The sequence below is a fragment of the Dermacentor variabilis genome, chromosome 4 (assembly GCF_050947875.1).
Source record: "Dermacentor variabilis isolate Ectoservices chromosome 4, ASM5094787v1, whole genome shotgun sequence".
NCBI classification, from domain to species: Eukaryota; Metazoa; Arthropoda; class Arachnida; order Ixodida; family Ixodidae; genus Dermacentor; species Dermacentor variabilis.
The window spans coordinates 59,624,922-59,640,335 of NC_134571.1; the positions used below are offsets into that span (position 1 = coordinate 59,624,922).

At 44.1% G+C, this 15,414-nt stretch overlaps 1 protein-coding gene across 4 annotated transcripts in view; it reads left to right on the top strand.

The window, feature by feature from the left end:
- The window catches only part of rg (A kinase anchor protein rugose), a 336,839-nt gene extending 332,031 nt beyond the window's left edge, over positions 1-4,808 (top strand). For all 4 annotated transcript variants that reach the window (XM_075689210.1, XM_075689211.1, XM_075689212.1 and 1 more), the window contains 2 exons: positions 337-488; positions 1,615-4,808. In XM_075689210.1, the coding sequence (XP_075545325.1) occupies positions 337-488; positions 1,615-1,705 (243 nt within the window). In that variant the 3' untranslated portion in view covers positions 1,706-4,808. The remainder of the gene's footprint in view (positions 1-336; positions 489-1,614) is intronic.
- Positions 4,809-15,414: the final 10,606 nt, after the last annotated feature.

Consider the following 15,414-nt stretch of genomic DNA (forward strand, 5'->3'; position numbering starts at 1 on the left):
CAGTCAGGAATGGCGTGTTAAGACCATTTGTCTTTTGCTGTACTACTACACCACCACCTAGCCCTTCAGAGCTTGGGCAGATTGTTTACCATTTAGTTACTGCCACGCTTCCTTTAGTGTATTGTACAAGCAGTGGTGCAAACTAGGGAGAGAGAGAGAGAGAAAAACATTGTGATTTAAACATCTCACAACATTTTTACTCATACTGTATGACTCATAATCTCATAATATGACCTCGGTGTGCTAGGAACACAGGTAATCAGCCATTCAACTATCTTATGCAGCTAATTACTTGTGGACTCAGCTCAATTCCTGGCATTGTCTGACTGCTTGCAGTGTCTGACATTGAGTCGCGATGGCGAGTACATGGTGACTGGCTCGGAGAGCGGCGTGGTCGAAGTATGGCGTTCATTCAACCTGGCACTGCTCTATGCCTTCCCTGCCTGTGAAGGTGGCGTCCGGTCCCTAGCCCTGTCCCATGATCAGAAGTAAGTGTTCTTACAGAGTTTGCCGATGAAAAAAATGCGGCTTTTCCTCAAGGTCGCTCATTTTTGGAAACCAGTGCTAAAAGTAACAAAGCGGCAGAAACCTCGCATGCCCAGTGTGTGCCCTTTTTTTCTTTCTGTCCCGGCATTGTCTGTGGGAAGTGATCCGTACAGTATTTGTTACCTGGTATGTGTACCTGCAGTACGCGTCTCCTTTGCAATTGCTACCCTATCAGCGCCGATGCCCCGACAACAACAGAAGCTACACTGCTGTAAACATCTGTTAAACTTCTCCTGTGATTGCTGCAGTAGATGCTCTTTTTTCGTATATTTTACTCCAAAGCCTGCGAAGGGGAGCGAAGCAACCCGGTGTATAGCATAGGGGAGGTGGTTAGGTAGATGCCGTTTTAGCAGTCGCAGGACCAATGAACAGTGACACATCCTTTTATTTAATGTGTTAATGACATGTTGATTTATTATAAAATGTTAATTTGGAGTTTTGCTGAAGTTAATTTTCATGATGGGCACAGCATATGCAGAGCGGGTCCAGGTGCCAGGTACTGTTAAGATTGCCTCCCATTGTTTGTAGCTCCCGTTTCCCGATAATGAATGCGAAACAAGTCATCCACGTTTCGTCTTGTTTTACAAACCTGAGGCATGCACTAAAAGACTGGCTTTCTTTGCTGTACTAGTTTTTAACAGTATCAGATAAGCTAAAGCAAGAAATGAAAAGAACAAGAAAAAGCTTTGATAGCTGTATGCAAATCTGAGCAACTCATACATAAATACAGGGAATCTGTACAAGGGGAGTTCTCACATTCTATGTAAATACACTATCCACAATATACTGATGAATTTACAAATACCTTATTATATGTGATGCAGTTCCTTCACTTTACGCTTATTTATATTTGCGCTCAATACTTGTAGATTCTTCACTACATCCTATGGATGTTCCGGCATCCTTCACCAGCTCCACTCTGTACAATGTGCCTGTGCCTCTTCTATTTCGGCCACATGCTTACATGATATTGCCTCTAGAAAAATATTGTGGAACTTCCCTATATAGCTTTGCTATAAAAGGTGATGATGGAAACATGGTTAATGAACTGGATGAACCTTGTTGCAGGTTCCTGCTGGCAGGGCTGACCAATGGTTCCATCTCGGTGTTCTACATTGATTTCAACCGATGGCATCACGAATTCCAGCAGCGCTACTAGACGGCCATTTTTAGCGCGAACATTCTCTCCATCAGACAGGGAGGATCTGTTGTCATTCCAGGTTATAATGACATTTGCTCAAACAGACAACTATCACCGAAACTATCTTCCCCTCACCTCCCTTCATTGCACCCCAGTTCCTCGCAGACTTCCATACCACTGGCTTCCTTGGCTCCTGCAAAGTGATCAAGAGCACGCAGAATGAGCCATATGAGACAAGCACACATGTAGGAGGCAGCATGCTGCCAGCACAGCTGTAGCAGGTTGTCCCCTGTGCAAAAATACAGCAGCTCTCTGCATTTGTGCATCGCGTGTTGGGGTTCAATTATTACTTGGTATGCATTTGAGCAGTGGCAAACATTGATATGGAAAAAATGCTTATCACCCCTGCGATGACAAGGTACGCTGTCTGAGCAATGTTTTCTCATGCCCAAGCAGTGACGCAAAGCATCATAGTTCCACTATGTATTCATAGGCATCGGCGAAGCAGCAGCTGCAACAAAGCTTATTGGCCCTCCCCACATTGCAGGAGTCAACTGGTGAATGTTGTCGCAGCCTCCTATGGATTTTTTGTGCTTCTTGGTGAAGGCAGCGCAAAACAAAAAAAAGTGAAGTGTGTCAAACATGCACGCAGGATCGTGGCCCCGGAGAGCTATTGTGCTTGCATGGTTTTAAAAAAAATGCACTTTTGATCAGCAATCCATCCAGTTGAGATATAGCTGTTGTAGTATGTGCCATTTCTGTTACCCCTGGGGCAAAGTCACTGTTGTAAATTGTTGCGGCGCTGTTGCGTGCTAGTGAGGTTAAGAGCAGTTTATATATGTTCTCCTTCATTTACCGAAGCTTTGTCTTTTCAAGTGGCTGGAGCCATAAGGTTTGGCAAAATTGCTCTGTAGTTTTCACTCATAAGCTACCAATGTATGAATGGTCCATCATGCCCTTATGTGCAAAGAGGAGAAAAACTGGCTTTTCTTATTTTCTTAAATGTAAAATTTGATCTTAGGAGGTTTCTCTTTATTTTTTTGATACTACACCCCTCTGTGTCACTGTCTGCAGATAAACCAGGCCCGACTCAAGCAGCTACTGCGATTGATTTTATGAATTCACTTCGTGTCATTCTTGGCCCTCGGATTCTTTTTACCTGTAATGAAAACTTCAAGTTTCCTGTGTTTCTTTGTTTGAGCTTTGTTGCCTTTCCGGATGTGGACAGCATTGAAGGGCAGCATTTCTGACATCTCATTTTAATGTCCTGAGATTGACAGATGTCAGAACAGCTCGCAAGTATACAAACTATACATATATACATAAATATATATACATACAAATATATATAGAGACAGAGACACACACACATGCATACTATATATATGTAAACATAAGCACACAAGCAGCAGCTGCGTTAGTGGCATGATACGTCCTGTTTTCCATTTGTGTAGGCTGCGTCGTTTTTATAACCTTGATTAATCCATCCCAGAACCTATGAACATGAATGCTGATAAGAAATACTGCTCCTGCCATTTTTGTCCATGTCCAACCAACCAGGTTCAAAGAGTTGTCTCCGACTGCCCTGACCTCAAGGTTGAGACCGTTTAGTTTGGTCGCTCTTTGTGTTTGCGCATTTCTGTACACTTACGACGTTCAGCAGAAAGTTGTCATCTGTGCAGTGTGTCTTAACCAAACATGTTCTGCAGTTATAGCCAACTGTTATTTGCCACAGAAATTCCCAGGTCAAAGCACGAATGGTTGGAACGGACAAAGCAATGTGGTGACCTTGTGTTCACTACTAGAGGCTTATACGAAGCCTGAGATCTTGCTGTACAGTTATGGCAAAGTTTACTCATTGTCTTGATGGAGCTGCCTAAATCCTCAAGCAAGCATTCGAATGTCACTCGTAGTTCATGAATTTGTATTTACCAGAGGAAAACAATGCAGTTTGTTAGGCCATAGAGAGAAAGTAGTCACACATAGCTGGCAAAAGTCATGTGATGCTCGCTGGGACGTTGTATCTGTGCCCCCATGACGGAGCATGAGAGAGCAACCTGCTGCAGAGGAAGATGATTTTGCAAAATCTTGCAGAAGATATGAACTCAATCTAAATCAATCAGTGGAAAGCAGATTTTCCACCACCAGAGGAAAACACCTGCTCTAGATCAGTTAGTGAAATTAACCATTAGATCAAGCCTGTGGCTGTGGCTCCAGTACTGTCACATTGCTTTACCATCTTATCTCATCGAGACTGCTGTGGCCTAGAAATTTTTGCAACAGATAGTATGTTGTTATGTAATGGCATCAAGCCACTTCAGGAATAGCAGGGCAGGTAGACTGCATTGCATTGAAAATTCTTACTAAGATGTTTCCAGGGTGTGCATTTTCAGCACATGCACTGTCCAGGTGGCTGCTTCCAGGTTGGCATAAAAGTTGTTTTTTATTGTGCAGTTGCAAATCCTGCCATTTAATGAGAGAAATTCATGCATACACTGCGACCATGTCAATTCTAGTCAGCCTTAATTGCAAGATGGAAGATCGCTGATGTGAACGGACTGAATGTTTGCCTGTCGCCAGATGAATGTGGTGCCCATGTACTTAAGGGAACATACTGTGCACTAACTTGTGCTGCAATGTGAAAGGTTTTTTTAAAGTACGTACTGGCTGCAGTTCAGATGTGCAAGTTACTGTTATCTTTTCTATTTCCCTGGCCTGCCTGATATGTTATTGGTTCAAGTGCCCCCACACCTCTTGAGTTTTCCCGTTAACTCTTGTGGCATCTGAATGGATTCTGACATTGGAGTGCATGTGATTTCTGTGTGCAGTATTTTGTTCTTGTCTTACATATATAATTATATGCATATACACATTTGAAAGGTTGTGCTGGTTGCCTGGTGTTTCTTTTTTCTTTATTTTCCCAAGTGGAGTTTAGTGGTGGTTGAAAAGCATCTAGATTTTTGCTATGTGCTCACTTTTGCATTCCTTTTTTTGCAGCTACACTTACTGTAGACAAAGCTTTCATTTAGGAAAAGACAATAAGATATTACATTCCATTGAGCTTACGGTTATGCCAGCCTGTAAACATCGGTAGAAAATAAAATTATGAATCCAATATCAAGCAGCTGTTTGTGTATGTGGACAAGCGCCTTTCTTCCTATCACCTCCACAAGTTGTTGCAAGTTGTGCGGTGACATTCATGCCTCTCTAACACACCTCAGGACATATGCCTAGCTACAGCAGAAACATTTGTGGCATGTCGGTATATCATGAAAACTCGTCAACATGTTGTCTTGTTTTTATATCTTTAATGGACAGCTCTGGACCAATCAATTACACTATAAGGCCTCAATTCCTTGAGGGTGCAACAAATTAATTACATTACATTTTAATGAAAACAGTTCCAAACATGCTCGAAGAGTAGCATGGCTTTGAATGTGAAGCAGGAGACTATCCATGTCACCAAAACATTATGTGGCAGTCTCGAGATACCAGAGACCACCGACAAGTAGGCACACAACGGCCATGTTGCTGAAAGTTATGACCATTGATCACTCGATGCTATAATAGGGGCAAGAGGCTCCCCACTGCATTCCTAAGAGAAGAACGCAATAGGAAGGGCCAATTTGGCAGCTTTTGTTGACATGTTTGTTGTGTGGCCTTCAGCCACACCACCGGGCTGACTGGCGGGCACTTGAGTTGTTTGTTGTACCACATAACTGCCACCTTACCTTCAGTTTCAATGTCATGAATAGCCTGAAGCCTCACTACACTTCAAGCACATTCTGTACAGTTGTATAACATAAAGCTCGTTTTACTTATTTTTGGCGTTCTTGAAGAATTGGGCTTTATACTGTAATAGGGAATTGACACCAATCTAAAGAAGCAATAAGTTGGACACGAGATTTTTATCTTGATACTTCTTTATCTCTTAGCACAGGACGAATGCCAACATTTGGGAGGCTAATTTACCGCTGTAGTTTGACTTAATATTTTTGCTTTTAACATATTGATACTCTGTTGGGCACCATAAGGTCAGGAAATGTGTTGCCTAAAATATTACCAGTTTTTCTTACCCATTAATTTAAAGAAAAGCAAATTGTTAATGCACAAAACAATTTACGTAGATGAAAAATAGGTTCCACTGTTTATTAGGATCACTTTCATAAAGAAAAACAAGATTTCCACTGTCATAATGTCTTCTCATGGCAATCGTCAGGGGCAGCCTCAGCATCCTGGTATGTTACACAAACTTCACTTGTACATTTTGCACAGTTTCTTCAAATGTGTCGCACACTAGCAGTACTAGCAACATAACCTCAGCTGCGTGGTATCACAGGAGCTGTTTAAGAAGCTGTGCTTCTCGGCGTCACTTTTTTGGCTGATTTTTTTACTATGAGCTGCGCAATCCATAGTGAACTCAATGAGTAATAAAGCTGTGGCTCATAGGAATGCACATAGTACAGTAGAGCCTGTTTATAACGATCCCCGTTATAATGAATGCTGGGTTATTACGAACCAAAATAGCATGATGGCAATCATCTTCATGTGGTTCATAGCAGCATGCCTCATACAAAACGCACATGTTGCAACTCGGAGCTCCTTTAGAGCAAACATGGAAGTAACTCTCAACCTCTCAAAAAGGTGATGCTGTCCTTGCATCCCCAGCTGTTTAGCGTGCTCCTCGGCTGTGTATACGCAGGAGCAAACACAAAAGTATGTCTCAATGGACAATGTGTGTGAAAGCACCTGCTGTTTCCATTGGAGTGCTAATCTGCAAACATCCTACTAGGGATGATGACTTTGACTGTGGAAATAATAAAGTCTGCTTGGATGCAGGACACTGCATTGCATCAAAAACTGTTCTCGTAAGGCTGAATTGCTGTGTAAGGCAGGAGTGTCTGGAACTTTGGAGATCGGAAGCAATGACTCGCCTGCAGATTTATGTTGCGTGCACATTGCATGACCAAAACACCTTTTATGCAGCAAAGCCCTTAGGCAATGAGCACTTGTCTGCTTTGAATAATCTCAAAATTATTATTATTGGGTTGGCATTAAGAAGCAAAGCAAGCTTATTGATTACTTTAGAAAACAAAGTTTTTGCCATTTTGTTCATTTGTTCTTTGTGTCCAATTATTACGAATGCTCTGCTATAACAAATGCATCCTGTGTGACCATGATGTTCTTTTATAAATGAGCTCGGCTTGGTGATGGTCCATGTTCTAGCTACGGATGCATACTTTCCAAGATATTCTAACATCTGCAGCCTTTTCTTTTGTTCTCCCTCTTTCATGCTGAAAAAGCATAATCACTGTGTTTTCTTAATCTCAGAATACAAGATTAAATTTCTGCTTCCTTACGATTGTGTCACAGTTTCCAAATTGTTTCAAGGCTCTCACCATATTTGTGTGTTCTGCTATTGCAGCCAACCTCTCCGACGTGCTGGAGAAAAGCTCAACAGCTTTTATGTTCTCAAGCCTGTTCCCAAGTTCAGGAGCATAAAAAAGCAGTAAAATCATGAATGTACTACCGTAAAAACCCGAGCAAGTGCTGCTACCTGTGCAAGCCCCCCCCCCCCCCACTTCCTTTCTAGTGATTTGAAATTGGCGCCAACAGGAAAGCGGAGGAGGGTATGGTGAAAGCTCAAGAGGCATAGTGCTGCGGAAGACGGGCTTTGCGGCGACATTGGCTACAAGATAGCACTAGGGTAGTGCGCTTCGTCTGTATGGAAACAAAGGGCTGCATGAGCAGAGGTCTGTTTGCGGAGGCTGCTGTGAATTGTGCCCTCGCGTCACCCACGTGCTGCCTCTCGCTCGCGACTGTCTCACAATCTCCCGATTAGCAAGGCAGTCGCGCTGACAGATTGTCCGCACCAGCCAATATATCGCAACATGAAAACACTTATACAGCTGCATTCAAATTTTGCACTAGGGAGTATCATAATCGTCAGTGATTTTTCTTTGACACATTTCAAACAAATTCGCGCATCGTGTAGAGCTTACTGTGACCATCACTACTGGTGAACGCAGCAGTACTAAACACTGCGGGAAGGCCACAAACTGGAAAAACAATCATGTGGTCCTTTCCTGGCCTTTCTGGTGCCTTCTTTGTGCACCGTGATTTCAACAGGGAGCTCCAGGTGACGTGAGCAAGGTAAAAGTTGTCGATTGGGGAGGTCTTCGAGGGGCGAAAGCGCCAACATGACAAGAGCCGGTTGTGCATTCAGAGAATGGAGGGGGGCTTGCCCATTGTGTGCCACCAAACCTTTTGAGAAGCTTCCATTCAGTCAGCTTCACACAGAGAGCAATTAGGAATGGGCAGTGATGGAGCCTTTCTTCTTGTTTCCTTACGCAACTTGTACATTTTGCTATACTGCATAGAGTTGGTGAGCCTATGCAGCAAGCAGAGAGAGAGAGGCTTATGTTCATTCCAGACTAGCACACATCAGCCACTATGTGTAACTAATTTTCGAGCTGAAGGTTGTTTAGGGGCCCTTTAAATAAATAAAAAAGCCAGTGGGCTGCCTGGAGTAGGGTTGGTAACATCGATGAATTATTAATCGATTAAATGTATCCCACAAAACGATTGATCTTCATTGATATGCACCTTTGATTTAATCAACCTAATCGGACCTGTTGGATTACATTGTGTACAGGTCGCCACTTTTGCATGGGAAGGTTTATGTGGGCCAGACCGGTCGCTTTGTGAACATTAAAGGAGCCTTTGTCATCATTAAAAGGTACTTTCCAATGCACTTGCCATTGCATTGTAGAGAGTACCCGCCGTGGTAGCTCAGTGGCTATGGTGTTGGGCTGCTGAGCACGAGGTCCCGGGATCGAATCCCGGCCATGGCGGCCGCATTTCGATGAGGGCGAAATGCGAAAACACCCGTGTACTTACATTTAGGTGCACGTTAAAGAACCCCAGGTGGTCGAAATTTCCGGAGTCCTCCACTACAGCGTGCCTCATAATCAGAAAGTGGTTTTGGCACGTAAAACCCCATAATTTAATTTTTCTTTAATTGTAGAGAGTGTGGGTGCCCACTGATCGAGGGCAGAAAAAAACTGATTGTTTGTTCTGGCATAAGGATCACACTACAAGGGAGCTAATGGAAGCCTGTCATATTGATCAGGAAGGGGAAAGATGTGTTAGCCAGCCATCTGTCACTCTTAGTAATAAAGAGTTGAGATATTTGCAAGAAAGTGTATCACAGTACATTGTTCTTAAGTTTGATAAGAAAAGGCTCCTATCGGTTTTACATTGTTTTGGTTTTTGTTATGACGCACTGGTTTGTTCCACGTGACGACATACTGGTTTATTCCACATGTGGTTCGACACTTACCAGGATGGTTCCTGCTGCACATATACAGTCGCATAGTTGTTGCCCTATCGGCCCGTATTTATCAATGTGACTTTTCTTGAACTAAACTTCATTTGCGAGTCAGTGCCAGTTTCGTGTTCTTTTTTGCCCAAGTCTGTCTGTTTAGTGCTATTACTTTTCAAAACACCACAGTTAGACCGAACTCTCTTCCCAAATTGCTTTGAAGTGGCGGCATACTAGCGGAGGAAAATAACAGCAATACTAGATAGCTATAGGATAACGGACTGGAAATCCATGCCTCATACTGCGATATATATGGCCCAGTTGCGCTATGCACAGTGGCATTAGGTAAGTGCTAGGTCAGGAAATAGGCATTATGCAACTCTTTATTAGAGGCTTAAATATGCTAAATAGAGTGACCAAAGAACATCTACACTTTTTTTCCAATGACAGGCAGCACCAGTGCACATGAAAGGAATCTAAAGGAAAAAAAAATGCAAAGCAATGTGTTAATTTGAGATTGTGTGTGTAAATCAAATAAAAAATGTACAGGATTAACAAGTGTCGCAAAGTCCTCTGAAAGCCCTTCTGCTCAACTATCAGCTTAGCTTCCATAATATTCTTTTATGTGTTTCGCTGCATGTCATTGCGCCACTATAAACATCCATAAGCTCACTAAAGTTCCATATTCACTGTGCAATTAGGAAATTTACAACAAAATGAGCAATCATGTGATGAAACTTCGAGCAAGTTTGTCTCGCTTCAAACTGCCAAGCTCCCTCTCGTCTTCTTCCTCTGCCTCTGTGTCCAACTCGCTGCATGCGCTTACAAAACCACTATCGGTGTCCAGGCACTCAAAATCCAGTTCAACATCCCCAGCTTGCATACAGAGATTATGGAGAACACAGCAAGCCATGATAAACCTGCGCATCTTGTTTGCTGTAACAAATTCCAGGAAGTGCAGCTGCCTGAATCGCTGCCTCAGAAGCATGAAGGTGTCTGCAATCTTGGTCCTGGTTTTGTCGTGTCGCTTGTTGAATACCATTTCAGGAGGTTCGGCACAGTCTGTGGCATTACTGTCATAGGGGGTGAGCAAGTATTCGCGCAGTGGGTAGCCCCCACCACCCAAAAGGTGGTACTTGTCCTGGCACCAGTACGGAAGCTCTTCAGCTAAAGGTGATGCAAGGAAGACACTTTCTAGTTCAAAATCTCCAGGCGGCCCAACGAAGACATCCATAAAACGGCAGCTGCTGTCACATACTGCTTGCAGAATGACAGATGCAGAGCCCTGCCCATTGCTTGCAGATGCTCTTTGGGAATGGGCTGGACTGCGTGTATTGATGCGCATCCCTCCAATGCAGCCAACAACTCCAGGAAAGTCGGCAAGCTGCATAACGCAACGAAGTGGTTATCACTGGCTGCACTACTGTTTCATAATAATGGAAGGTCCTCAAAGTACTTTCTAATCAAAAAATCTCAAACAGCAGCGTTTGGACTCAACACCAAATATAGTGAAACCCTTCGAATAAAGTTGGAGATCAAATTTGATTAATACCAAAAATCAGGTCTCAAATGTTTTCTTGAAAGGCTGAGAACTTATTTAGATGAATTTGTTTGTAAAACGGACAATTAAGTGAACTCGCGCCAAAATCTCACGAATTTTATTTTTTTTTAAATCAAAAGCTAGGCGCTATACACAGGCTGGTAGAACAGCAAAAAACTGCTGGTGGAATTCACCAGCATGTTTTCATCATGAGACTCGCATTTAATTTTCACTGTAATAAATCTAATATTGTGTCCTGCAATAAAAGTGATATCAGGTGAAAAGCTTTCCAACTTTGGAAGCAACCAATGTTAGCACAAAAAATTAGAAACCAAGCTCGAAGCATGCAAATGACAACAGCTTAGCCATGCAAACAGCCTTGTTTCGTCGCACCTGCTCGAAGCAGTCTACGAGTGAGTCCAGGTCTTCAGGAAAACATATTTCTTTTGGAAGGAGGCTGCACAAGTAATCTAGCAACCTCTCTGTAATACCATGAACTGTGCTTTCACTTATGCCAAAGCGAATGGCAACTTCTTTGATGCAAACCTTGTTGGTAGCGTACCTGTAACATAAAGTGAGGCATATCCCATTGCAAAGTGCATAGTAACCTTTTCCCATTATGCCACACTCTTCAAATGAAAGTGACAACGTATTTGACATCATGAAGGCTTTTCGGTATAGCACAACTAGTACATGGACTCGGAGGAAGAATAAAACAAAGACGCAATGCTAACCTCCAACAACTATTTTATTTCTGAGAAAGAACAGCACTTATACCTCCTGCATTTTACGTCAGACATACATCCATCCGCAGAGTTAAGCAGTGAAAGGAAATAGTCAAAAATTGGTCAAACAAACCAAACGATCACTATTATTGCTGGATGATGAAATTGTTGCCATGTAGTTTTCTTGCCCTTCATTGCCAGAAGTGTGGTTGCGTTCCCCACTTTCAATATACAGTTGTCACCGGAAAGAAAATGTGCATTGACCCACAAGCCCGTCATGGACCCACCTAAATAATGAAAGTACTCAGATTGAGTCGTACAGTAAAGCAAGTGTCTCAATGACACTGTCAAAGAAAGAAATTGGTTTTCTATGCATGTGACAATAGCAACAGTTTGCTTTGCCATGTTGTAACTATTAGAGCTCATTTTTTAACACTCTGACCGGGCATGTGTCTGCGTGGGAGATATAAGTGTCATTCTTTTCCGTAAATAAAATCTATCTTGGAAGTTAGCGGCTGTGTGCGTGTCTTTCTTTTTTTTCTTTGTTCCTCTGCAAGTATGTAATAGTTGGGCTACACCGAAAAGCCTTAACTCATGATGGTGTACCAACAGGCCCAAATCTCAACACTGATTGACATGCACGACCCCTGTAACACGGGATCACGTATGTACGTGACACGAATCTTTATTCACACATATCACAATGCTGGGGATGTAGAGAAAAAAAAAAAAAAGAAGAAGCCTTTCAATTTGATTCAATTTTTCAATTGCTTCTCCTGCCTTAGCTCCAAATACACATGACATGGGTTTGTACAGTCAGGTATGAAAAATCAAAATAGTACTAGTGATGCCAATGCAGCAACGTGCGAAAATACATAACTCACTCAGCAGCTATGTATTACACACACGCGCAGGCACACAGAGGAGAGAGAGAGACGAGTACAGATTTGGGATATGAGGGGAGTCAAACCCCATGTTACACGGTGCTCTTTCTTTCCCGATCGAGTCCGATCGGGGTCAAATTGCTCCTTTGCGCAAGCTGCAGATGGGAACTAATCGCAATCAAGGAATTCACTCTCGATCAGGCTTGATCGCAATCGAAAGTGCCGCGTGTGAGTGGGGCATCACGAACAATGACCGTGTATATATAGCAGCAATACGATTAGCGCAGGGCTGCCAAAACAGAACACTCACCAAAGAAAGCAAAGAATGTGTTCTTCGGGGCTTTTCTGCGGACATCCACCGTGATCAGCACGCGGGACATAGAAACTTGACTGCGCGTACCGTTCAATGAGTAGCAGAACGACGTTACGACGTATCCGGAAATCCTGGAAGAACTGCTTCACGGCAATGGGGGAATGGGCACAATTATATTGAAAACGTCAAATGCGTAGCGCTCAGTAACAGTTACATGAGAACTGAAATGAAGTAAATTTGTGTGTGAACTTGCCTCTTCGTCTGAGTATTTTAACAGAGCTTTCTCGACGCATTCACCCAGCCTCGGTACGTGAGTTTCATTGGCGACACTCAACAGTTCATGCAGTAAAAGTTCTTCCTCACTGTCGCTACTGCTACTACTACTGCTACTGTCTAGAACGCCCGTCACGAGCGTCGCCACGACGGCGCTTAAAGCACGTCGTTGGTCCATGCTGGCCGACGGTCACATAAAATGTAAACAAGTGCACATGGCGCGTTTTAGCAAAGGAGGCGTTGGAAAGGCCGTGACATTCAGGACCAACGCCTCCTATAACTATATGCCTGGAACGTCGCTCTCTTTTCCATAGGAAGCTCTCTGCCGAGCTTTGCGCCCATGCGCCACAGGACGGCGCGCGCCACCGTACCGGTCTCCATGACAACCACAGCCGCCGCCGCCGCCGAAAGCTCACGACGCGCCAGCCGCTTGGCTGCCGACGTCGCTCCCGGTAGCCGCGCCACCGGCGTGTTTACAAGGGCTGGCCGCAAGAGGCGCTAGCCACCGTACCAAAAGGAGGAGAGTACAGGCGAGGGAAGGGCAGCGCTTTTGCGGCTCACGTTCCAGGCATAGTACATCATAGAGTTACTATACTGACTCTAGAGGACAAGCTACCCATAGGGCCCATGCATTGAAATCGGGAACCGCAAGAGCGCCGCCATGTTGCTACGCGCCGAGGTTGCCAGCTCCTGAGACACTTGCTAGACTTGGTGACAGTAGTCAGTTTTAATCCGGCAACAGTAGCAGCGTAGCAGCATGGCGTCTCGCTTGTACTGTCGTGATCTGCGCGTGCAGCCGTGTGTTTGGGCTTTATAAGTTGGTTCTTTATTCTATGTTGCGGGACGGTGCGGGTGTGGTCCATGTTGGCCGTACAGGTGGCAGTTATGCAACCGAGGGATGATCCTGCTGAAGTTTCCGGTGGTATGCGGTTTTCAGCGGTCACGCCTGTTGCAGGAGTGTCACTCGACGAGGTTACGAGCTCGAAGCTGTGGTCAGATTCATCGTTGGCGTTCCGTAATTCTCTTCGCACGGGCGCGGTATGTTGCAAAAGCCGCTTTCGCGATCTGTCGTCGCGGCGATAGGTCGGGATTTTTTATTATTATAAGCACTGATCCATTTGGGGTAGGGCACATGTAACCTACAAACGGAAGTATCAGGAGAGCACCTGAGATTATAATAAAGCAGGCGGCGCAGGAACTCCAGGGCACCCAAAGGACAGTGGGGGGATCAAAGCTCGAAGCAGAATGGTACGTAGGTATGGGGCCGCCGAGGCACATATGTGCCAGGGAGTGTTCGCACGGACAGCTCCCCTGGCACGCGCAGCAGAGCCTCGCAAGGACGAGATACCTTAAAGGCACCTGCGCCCATGATCTTTCTTTTGCCTCGGTGCAGTGTGCACGATTAAAGAGAATAATATGGAGGGCATCCGGTGCAGTCGCGAATGCGTCATGACAAATGTAGCTCGCGTCGCCTGGCGTGTGCAGTAATACCAGAGTTGGTTGTGTGAACTTTATGCATAATACGCTTTGTTACGGTACCTTAACGCAATGGGTCTAGAGGACGGTGTTGGTACATTTTTTCGTACCGCCCTAATCCTATACCCCCTACTACAAACACACACACACATACCCCCCTCTTTTTATGTATACATACAATTCCTTGCCATGACGGATCCATAGCCTCCTTTATTTTTGAAAAATAGAGGAGGCTATGGACCAATTGACCAGTTCAAGTTGTCAACTTGTCAGTAACTGTCATAGGAATCACTGTATTAAACACAATTCCACGATCGGATTGTTTACTTTCATTTTCTGTTGTAACACTGAGGACTACATAGAACTTTATTTTGCATATGTGAGAGAAGTATGTGGATATCACGAGCTTAAGCCAATGTGCGATACACAGACAAAGCAGCTGCTACAACATGAACTGCATTGAGGGCCACACAACACATACGTAATTAAAGGTGCAAAATATAGGGGGAAGCTTCAAAATATGCTCTGTAGCACTGCAAAGTGTAACATATATTGTATGTGTGCAATAAATGTTCAAAAATACAATGCATCAATGTCCCATTTGCCTTCAAGTTTATTATCAAGTTCAAGTTTACTGAAGTTTATAATGAGCATATGTACAACAGGAATCTACTGACACACCCGCAGTCAAGGTGGCTGTTCCGAGGTGTGCTGGCTGCCTCAGTGTAAGAAAAAGAAATTGGGTGAATGTCGATACCAGTGCCACTGCTTCTTGCCTCTGACCTGCACGTGCCTCCACGGCATCTTTGTGCACAAGTGTGCTGGCGTGGCGAGGCGTAGGAGTCATCCGAGAGAAAGAGTATCGTTTACATGGAGAAGTGGCTGTTCACATTGCCTGCCGCTTTCCCTCAAATGTTTCCTTGGCGACTAGGGTGACACACCCGCAGTCAAGGTGGCTGTTCGAGGTGTGCTGGCTGCGTAAACGAAAGGAAAAGAAAGAAATTAGATGAATGTCGATACCAGTGCTATTGCTTCTTGCCTCTTACCTGCGTTTGCCTCCATGGCCTCTTGGCTTGCAGAGTCTGTATGAGGGAGCTGCTGTGACTAGGTGTAGGCATTGTCTAAGCAAAAAGAAAAGGCCATTCAAATGGGAAATTATTGAAATCAATGCAGTTATGTCTGCTTCTTGCAC